Genomic DNA, 10,355 nt, shown 5'->3' on the forward strand with positions numbered 1-10,355 from the left:
TTTAGTGGGAAGAATGTTGTGTAAGTAGACGGCCATAAGAAGAGAATAGACCCAATATTTATGAGGAACGGAAGCATGGGTCATTAGGGTACGGGTGATATCATTGATTCGGCGAATCATGCGTTCCGCCTTACCATTTTGAGAGGATGTATGAGGACAAGAGAAGCGAAATACTAAGCCGTTTTGACTAGCAAAATTATGAAAAGAGGAATTGTCAAATTCGCGACCCATGTCGCATTGGAATGACTTAATTTGGCGTTCAAATTGAGTTTGAACAAAAGAACGGAATTCCAAAAATTTGGTGAAGACTTGGGATTTGAGTTTTAGTGGAAAAACCCATAGATAATTAGTGAAATCATCCAATAAGAGAAGATAATAATGAAAACCCGTGTCTAAATTCAGCGGAGATGTCCATAAATCACTATGAATAATATCAAAAGGAGCAGCATTAGTAGAATGAGAGTCATAAAAGGGAAGACGAACATGTTTGCTAAGTTGACAAGAATGACAAAGATTGGGGGAAAGATTCTTATTACATTTAATAAAAGACTTTGTGCGTAAAACATCTAAGATAGCCCCGCCAGGGTGGCCGAGGCGATTATGCCAAACGTCAGGTGAGCAGACGGCAAGAGAGAATTGGTGAGGTAGTGGCGAAAGGGAGGAATGCACGGCAGAAGTGGTGATGGGATAAAGCTCCCCAGAACTATCACATCGGAGAATAGTCTTCCTCGAATTCAAATCCTTCACAGAAAAACCATAAGGATCAAATTCAACAGACACATGATTATCAGTGGTAAATTTACGAACAGAGATTAAGTTTTTGATGATGGAAGGAACGACAAGAGTATTTTTGAGATGAAGGGTGTGAGATGGAAGATCTATGAACCTAGAGCCACTAGCAGTTACCGGAATGCTGCTGCCATTACCCACTAAGATAGACCGCACATTGCTCGAAGGAAAAACATTATGTAAAGTACCTGGATCCGAGGTGATGTGTGATGTTGCGCCAGTGTCCATGTAGAAGTCATCATCAGGCGCTCGAATGCTCATGGAGCTGTATGCTTCGGCAATATCCGATGGTTGAAGGTATTCCGTTGTAGGAGTGACGTAAGCTTGTGGTGAACGGGCTGCTGAGAAGGTGCGTCCGCCACCACGGCCACGCCCACGGAACTGACGACCTCGGCCACGACCAGAGAGATGATGCTGCTGACTCCAGTAAGGTACAGCAGGGTATGGGCTTGGGGGAGACGTCCATTGGGGAGCCCAGTTGGGTGCAGTAGGGTGACGTCTTGGGCCTGGTGGAGTTGGAAGAAGAGCAGCTTGGTGGCCCATCAGGGAACTGGGCTCGGAACGCTGGTGGGCAGACGCTGAGTGAAAACTGCTGGTGACGGAAGAAGAAGTAGCAGGTGAACGCTGGTTGTTGGCAGCCGCAAGGGCAGTATGGGAGCTGTAGTTTGATTGCTGTTCACGGCGAATCTCCTCAGTGCGTAATTGAGAGCGAGCAGTGTCAAAAGATGGCATCGATTGTTGGATGAAGGAGGCAACAATATTGTATTCCTACGGAAGTCCATTGACAAGTTGTATAACCAAACGTTTCTCATCCATTGGAAAATCAAGATCACTTAGTCGATTCGAAAGTGCCTGTAGCTTATCACAATAATCATCAACATTGTTACAATCAACAAATCTTAGATTCACAAACTTACTTTCTAGGTTAGCGGCACGGCTTCCTTTGTTGTCTTGGAAAAGATTTTTAAGATGATTCCATAACTCTTTCGCAGTTTTACCAGTTTTGAGAACTGTAAGCATCAAATCTTTGGCCATGGTGGAGAACATCCATTGACGGCAGAGGGCATCAAGTTGTAGTATGGTGGCAGCATCAAGATCTGGTGGTGGAGCGGAATCGTCAATAAGAAAAAGGAGGTTGTGTGCTTGTAGATGAAGTTGGAAAAGGAAAACCCATGAAGAATATTCATCTTGTTTGATATCTAGAGTAATAGGGATCAAAACTTTGATGTTAGAAACGGCGAAAGCCGGATGTAAGGATTTTTTGTCACTTGCCATGGATGATTATTGGTAATTTAGAGAAAGAAGAAGATGGATCGAGGTTGGCCTCGTGATACCATGTCGGAGGTTAATCAATCCTTAATTATTATTATTCCATAAACTCATATAAATAGAGTTTGAGTATTACAGAAAATCTGGTATTCTCCCAGAATATTATGGTAACTAAATATCTCTAAATATATCATCTCTAAATATAATATATTGTCTATTACATCCATCACTCGACTTAAAATGTTTGAAACATAAAAGAAACTAAAACAGTCTAGTAATATATGTATTTGTGGTCAGAAATCAAAGGGAGAAAGTATCAAATCAAGTTAACATGTAATTGGGGATAAAGGTACAGTTTCTAAAAGGTCAATTTTTATTAAAATTACGAATTGCAGAGATTTCATATATTTAAAACCGAGGGATTGATAGATGGAAGCAAATTAGAGTAATGAAGAGAGACATGAAACTTATCTTTCTCAGCTCCGTGGATGATTGAGTCTTCAGATTTAATTTCGATGATATAAAGTAGTGGTATCCTCGGGTGACAGTGGGGTGATAGTTTTGGTGTTGGTAGTTTTCATTGTTAGATGCATGAGTGGCGAAGTTTTTTACATCCCGTGTATGCTGGGTATAAATGGGAAATGGAAGCCGCTATGATTGGTTGAAAACTTCGAATAACTGGAAGTCGAAACTATACTGGTTCTGGTTCCGAAAAGATGGCTTCTGTTGCAGCAAGAGCGCGACGTCTACATTTCTTAGTGATCTGGGGATCTGGTGGTTGAACATTTACGGGTCTTCTCTGTGAATTTCTTGCAAGCAGTTATGTGCAACCATTAGTCATTACTTTAGCTCTTCAATATTGGACCAAGACCATATACCAATTATCTGATTTTATGATGCAACTTTGGGTTTAATGTTGATGATTTTAATGTTGGACGAAGAGTACCAATAATATTCACAGGAGAACCCAAATTAGGCTAAAATCATTATTTTTCTGTTTTTCATAGAAAATCCCTAAAAGGGTTTGTAAAACAAAGTTTAATAATCATAGATCTATTGTTGAAACTTGTTTTCGATTAAGATTTTGAAAGTAATTTCAGATTTTTATGTAAATCAGATTGAATTTTTTTTCAAAACTTGTAGATCTGAAGCAATAAGAACAATATAAGAGAGATATGAAGAAGAAATTTGTTTCTAAGCTGATTGTTGATGAGAAATATATTGATTTCAGTATGTGATGAAGTTTTTCTTCGAATTCTCCGTTATAAAGATTTCGTCTCTTCTCTGTCCTTTTATCTCCGGATCTGTTGATGTTAGTGATGTTGTTATCGACTTCGACAATTAATAGTCGAGACTAGTAGTGTTTCGTATGACGATGGTGCTACTCGGTTGGTGGCAGTTTTGTGATGTTTTGGATATTTTGTCACCCGAGGTTGCTATCACTCGAATCCATGATGATTTTTTTGTACTAGTACTGAGGATTAGTCCCCAATGAAGTCGCCAAATGTAAACACCCATAAATTATCATAGGGTAATGTGGAAACTAATCCCAATACACAATACAATTATCTGGAAAATTCTGTCCTTCTCTGGGAGAGATACCTGCTTTTATAGGCAAAGCCTGACATGTAAGTACCGTACACGTGTATCCTAATATCTTTCCTAGTAAGTCTCCTATTATCAGTCGTACACATGTACTATTACAACTGGGGTTATTTGGGCAACCACTGGTCATCTCTTTTGGGGGCAACCCACCTTTGGGGCAGCCCACTTGTGCCACGTTATCGTCAATGGTGGCTTCGGTCAGTACCGGAAGCCCCATTCGTGTCTTCGGCTCTGGTAAAAACCATGTGTTTACACATGGAAAATTTGTTGGTTGGTCCTGGGCCTATATAGTTATTTATAGTAGGGTCCAACCGGAATTTTCTTTTATCGGTAGGTCCAAAATTAATTGAAAACATTGAAATGACCATAATACCCTCTACTACCAAACGTGTACGTGTCTACACCCTTATTATATTGAGTACATATCCGCTGCACTGCTTACAAATTTGAGTACACATAGCTTATATACTTATAAGTTCGAGTACATATCTTCTGCACTGTTAACTATCAAAATCAACGGCAAGAAGCTTCACTCTCTTAACTGGTTTTTCGTCCAAGTTTTACAAACCCAATCTTTGAATATTCGACCAATGTTTCCATGTTTATCTCAAGTTCTAAATCAAGCTTTTGCCTTTTCCAGACAGCCCTTGTGCACAGCCTCGATCCAAGACTAGCAGCTACACAATACTTGGGCAGAACTGTTGCCCTCTTCACTGATTATTCGCCTCAAACTCTTGTCGAAAATCTGGTCGAACCCTTGTACAACCAATATAACCATGGCTGATAGCTGCAAAAGACTTACTTGGATTTGTGAATACTGGTTGCACAATCCCTTGTCTGCATTTTTAACATCTCCTACATCTGACATACTAAGTTGGTCGCAGCTGATCTTGAAACTATGAAGAAATGCTCTTTCCGGCCTTTCTACAAATAACCTGTGTGCAGTTTGCTTATATACAGTTCTGAGCTTGATGTTGAATCCTAATCTCTTTCAATCTCCTTCTATGCGACAATAATTAAATTACACAAGCATCCACATTTCTAATTCATTCAAAACTCAGAAACATTCATCATTACTTATCATCATAACGGCAGCAACTTATCTTCTCTTCACTGCCTTCTCTTGGCAGCAAAACGACTTCAAAATCAAACCAAACTCTCCAAAATTTAATACCCAATATTTATTTCCTTCTAATCTTCGAGATACCAGTCCTGATCTCCCTTGATCTTCATTCCAATCAATGACAGACAACAACTCTTTCCCAACTGGTTTCTCGGTATTAATCTCTCACTCTGTCGTGTTGTTCTGAGCTTCTGGATCACGCCTTTTCTCCTAAAACACGACCACAAGAACAGTGACTAGATGTTGGTCGACTTTGTTGGACAACGGTGAACTCTTGGCAACAGCTCTTCGTATTTTGGTTGTAGACTGAGATGAAATGAGCGGAACTGGTCGAGTGTATTAGGACCTAGCTTTGTTGTTGTTGCGTATAAGACTGGCCCTTATCACAGCAGGTGGCTACCCCGATTAATAAGTGTGACTGCCTTGGCTTCAAATCCATTAGCACCTAGCGTAGCCAAATGATGAATTATGCCTCTTCTCCTCTTCTTTCATGTAACATGACTCCAAAATGCCTGCAAAATAAAACAAACGTAATATACAAAAATCTGTTGAGAAATAACTAAGAAAAGCATAAAAAATTGACATTCAAAAGATGTATTTAAGGCACTTATCACCCATTACCAATGAAAACTCTTAAGACGTGTAGGCGTTTAGCAAACCATACCAACTAACAAAGAGTAATAATCCTGCAAACTGTTTTCCAGTCTATAAATGATGTATTTAAGGCACTTATCACCCATTACCAATGAAAACTCTTAAGACGTGTAGGCGTTTAGCAAACCATACCAACTAACGAAGAGTAATAATCCTGCAAACTGTTTTCCAGTCTATAAATGATGTACTCAATTTCTTGACAGTACATCTGCACTCAATTTATTCGGTCCTTTCTTTTTCGAAGGAAACAAATAACTATTTCTTGACAGTACTTATACACCCAATTTATTGACAGTATACCTACACTCAGTTCATGTTTTACATCTACAAAAATCATCCTTGAATAAACTCAATTCATACTGTATAATCCAAAAAAAAATCGTTCTCGAACCGACACATAAACTGCTTAATAAGCCAATTCCATTACCAACCCAAAAAGATCATATAACCAATGGATAATGCTAAGAAACAAAATTCTTCCTTTCACACCATGACAGTGATTGCGTTAAAAAAACACAACTAATTCTATCTAAACCTATGTGTAATGCTAAGAAAGGAAAGTCTTCTTTTCACAACTATCAGTACATATTGGATGCACTCATATTTTCAGTGATTTTAAACATAATAACACGGATTTAATGTTAAGAAAAATATGTACAGGATCCTATCAATGTCCCCATAATGAACAATACTTCACTTAGTCCAACTTGGGTAATTATAGAGTGAATATACTTAAAAATTGAAACTAAAATCGTTATGGGTTGTCCAGCGGATAGACGACGGTGCTGGTATACTAAGAGAAAAAGGTATAGCAAGGAGATAAACTGTTTATTAGTTGTTTTTTTTGGTATTCCTCTATGCGAAAAAAGAAACTTAAGCAAGAGTCTTACGTAGTTGTGTTGATAAGGTGTACCAATCTCTGCTTGTAAGAATGACTTTATGCAACCATATCAATTAGCACGTCTTGTTGAGCCCCCTGCTAAGTGACCAACTGAGATGATCAAAAAATGTATAAAAACTCCAAGCGGATTACTTGGTTATGCTTAGTGCAGAATAATAGTTATGGAGCAAAAAAAACAGCAGCTACTGTAATGTTCTATGAAGTGTAGACTGTGATTTTTACTGAGTGCAACATTTATACTGATTTCTCGTCAGTGTAGCGTATATAAACTGAATTTTCAGCAGTGCAGCATATACGCACTGCCAAATTATACCAAATGAAGCTGCAAAAACCTTCTACAATACTTATCTGGGAATAATACAGTACATTCATTATGGACTCCATCAAACTCACTAAAAATGCATGAGAATGCAATACATGCATTACAAACTCTCATCAAAACACACTAAAAATGCATGAGAATGCAGTACATACATTATGCACACCCATTAAAACACACTTCATACTAAACAAGATTACATAAACAAGAATATCGAAACACTTACATGTTTGCATTATATCGTCCCAATAACTTCACCGGAGTTTGATCCTTCGGAGAAAGGATGCAACCATCAGGAAATTCAGGAAATCTCATTATACGCCACGGCCACCACGATCCATTCCTACGCCTAACCCGAACTAAACTACCAACAGACAAATCGTTCTTCTTCGACCTATATCCACTAGACGGATTCAAAAACTAAAAATCAATTGCATATCAAAACAAGTAATGAATATAACAAAAGCAAAACAATTCTTTTTCAGTACGCCATATATGCACTGCTGGATTCTTTTGCAGCACTACATATATAGCATACTGATATAAACAGTACATCATATATGCACTGGTGGATCACACCCAAAATCAACTGAAAATAGAATCAACTATAAAAGAATAATCAGAATAAAAAACTTAAGAGCTACCTACCTGAATTATGTTAGTCTCTAGATCCGAATAAGAACAGAGCATGAATCCAACGACAAAGGCCTGCACCAAATTAAAAGAAAGACATATACCAATGCTGATTCATTAGATTATCAAACTGATACTTTTTTTTTTTACACAAAGCACACACATATACACAAAATTTAGATGTTACACATTTTATAGACATACAACGACCGTATTATATTCAGTACATCACATATGTACTCCTGATTATGAAATTAAAACAACAAGAAAAAGTATGATTTTAACTGGGAAAAAAAATAATCTACCAAAAACGGAAAATTATCTCAAATTAGCAATCCACCCAATCAAAATAATATCAATTACAAAAACATATTCATAAACAAGAAAAATTCAAAACAAAGAGATGGATTTTACACATTTTAAACATATACAACAATTATAATACCATCAGTACGACATATATGTTTTACCGGATCCTGCAACCACGGATCTACAGTCAAACATCAACAACTCAGATCTATACAACCAATCTTTAGCTAAAATCACCGAGAAAGGAAATGGGATTACAGATCTAAAAACTAATTGTGAATCGAGTTAGGAATTCAAAGTGAATTTAGTGCTATTAGGGTTTTTGAAACCATAGATTTTTCTGTAAATTCTTATCCAAACTGATAAATCAAGGATTATGACCGAATTAAACAATCAAAATAGATGAAACTTATCTTCTTTGTTGGATTTTATTGATGATTCATTCAATAAAACTCGTCGGTGATGCTTTCAAATGGAGTTTCTTTGATCTTCAACGCAGAGCTGGAGTCGTGGAAAGAGAAAATGAAAATAAAAATGAAAATCTCTTGTGACTGATTTAGTCTTATCGTTATTATCTATGAAGGGTAATCCAGACATTTATCGAAAATATTTTCCTAGTTTCGCAAGTGTACAGGACCAAGTGATAAAAAATTGGATCCATTTTTCTTCTTTCTTTTAATTATGGACCTCTGGTTATTGGGCTTTAGTGGGTGAACCTGCCACTAACTAAGAACAATATAATAGGATCTATAGGTAATTCCTACTTTACACGTATGTGGTAAGCCATAAAATATATAAATAGACAACATTAACATAGTTGATATGATGATAACACAAATAATAATTCAAACAAAGACAACATAAATATAAAAACTCCATGCAAAAATGCTAGAGATTTATCTCATGGTGACAGTCCAGACGAAACTATTTATTACTGTATCTCTATTCTTATACGTACGTAGTAGATGCATTTCAATTTCTTCTCTTAATTCAGAGAAGATCAGTAAGAATTTTCTTTCTCATGGGTGGGAATAAGCAGCGTGGCCTCCTGCCCCGCCATTACCACTACCACCACCTCCACCGTACCCATTTCCATGTTCACCAGCATAACCTCCTCCATTACCGCTGCCGGATCCAGCACCTGCACCATACGCACCTATACCGTGTTCACCGCCATAAGCACTACCACCTCCACTACCGCTGCCCGATCCGCCACCTGCACCATACACAACTGCTCCATGTTCACCACCGTAAACACTACCACCTCCACTGCCGCTGCCTGAGCCTCCCCCTGCACCATAGGCACCTGCTCCATGTTCACCACCATAAGCACCACCACCTCCACTACCGCTGCCTGACCCTCCACCTGCGCCATATGCACCTGCCCCATGTTCACCACCATAAGCACTGCCACCTCCGCTACCTCCACCTCTTCCACCTCCACCTCCACTACCATAACCATGTTCACCTCCGAAGGTGCCATATCCACCGCCGCTCCCAGATCCTCCACCAGCACCATATGCAACACCATGTTCATTACCATATCCTGAACCACCACCTTTGCCGCTGCCACCACCGTATCCTCCACCATGTTCTGCACTGGTACCACCATAACCACTACCAACACCATTTCCACCACCACTACCGTATCCTCCACTACCATATTCACCTCCAATGGCAGAACCATAACCAGAACCACCCCCATTACCACCCCCACCCCCGTAACCACCACCATGCTCAACTCCAGCACCATAGCCAGACCCACCACCAGAACCTCCTCCACTACCATAGCTTACACCATGCTCTCCCCCAACACCATAACCAGACCCGCTACCACTACCGCCTCCGCCTCCACCACCATAACCTGCACCATGTTCAATTCCGCTCCCATAACCACCTCCACTTCCACTTCCACCACCACTACCACTACCGTAACCAGCTCCATGATCTCCGTAATTACCTCCATAACCATGCTCCACACTATGCTCACCTCCAACTGCATAACCACTACCACCACCAGATCCTCCACCACCTCCTCCTCCTCCTGCCGACCCTCCTCCATAACCTGAACCCCCTCCGTTTCCAATGCCATGCCCAGCGCCATACCCAGCACCATTACTAGCTCCCTCCAGATTGAGGAGGGCCCTGGAGGCTGAACATAAACTTACACCCAACACTACCACCAAAACGAAAACAACGCCACTAGTTCTAGCCGTAGCCATTTGAGCTAGATAGCTAGTATTGTACTTAAGTATCCTACAAGAGTGAAATGAGAAGAATGTTTCGTTGGTATTTATAGGAGATTTGGAGGGTCCAAAACCGCATTAAGTATTTTGTTATGGAGTGGTTGAAGAAGGCTTGCACATGGGGTTGATGGAGAAAAAGTCTGTGTTGTGCATTTCTCAGTGATCGCATTTTGCCGACCCTCAATAATATCAACGGACATACACTACCCTCTTATTGTTACTATTAAGTTTTGCGAGTGGGGTTTTGCTGTCCTCCAATATACTCACCATGTGTGAGCCAAAACCCTATTCTTATTCAAATCTAGGATATACAGTGTCTAATTTCAACGAATAGATATGGTATTTTTAGATATGAAAGTGGGCCTTGGGAATTATTCTCACAATTCTTTTGGTACATGCTTACAAAAACCTACTAGTTCACTGACAGGGAGGCAGTCAATTGACATTTTTATAGACTTTCATAGATTTGTTATTTGAGTGACTCCCTACGATTCTCTAAAAAAATAT

The 10,355-nt window shown here is 39.3% G+C and overlaps 3 protein-coding genes across 3 annotated transcripts; all 3 read right to left on the bottom strand.

Annotated features, from left to right (window-relative positions):
* Window positions 1-706: 706 nt before the first annotated feature.
* On the bottom strand, window positions 707-1,521 carry LOC113324768. The gene is made up of 2 exons (XM_026573057.1): window positions 978-1,521; window positions 707-741 (listed from the first exon to the last, which is right to left on the bottom strand). Exons 1-2 carry the CDS (start codon window positions 1,519-1,521, stop codon window positions 707-709), a joined length of 579 nt encoding a protein of 192 aa, XP_026428842.1.
* Window positions 1,522-1,557: 36 nt separating this feature from the next.
* On the bottom strand, window positions 1,558-2,064 carry LOC113324769. The gene has a single exon (XM_026573058.1). It carries the CDS (start codon window positions 2,062-2,064, stop codon window positions 1,558-1,560), a length of 507 nt encoding a protein of 168 aa, XP_026428843.1.
* A 6,314-nt stretch (window positions 2,065-8,378) lies between these two features.
* Window positions 8,379-9,877, bottom strand: LOC113321667 (glycine-rich cell wall structural protein 1.8-like). The gene has a single exon (XM_026569576.1). It carries the CDS (start codon window positions 9,822-9,824, stop codon window positions 8,622-8,624), a length of 1,203 nt encoding a protein of 400 aa, XP_026425361.1. The 5' UTR covers window positions 9,825-9,877; the 3' UTR covers window positions 8,379-8,621.
* Between the last annotated feature and the right edge of the window lie 478 nt (window positions 9,878-10,355).

Source organism: Papaver somniferum, chromosome 11, assembly GCF_003573695.1.
Source record: "Papaver somniferum cultivar HN1 chromosome 11, ASM357369v1, whole genome shotgun sequence".
Lineage (NCBI taxonomy): Eukaryota > Viridiplantae > Streptophyta > Magnoliopsida > Ranunculales > Papaveraceae > Papaver > Papaver somniferum.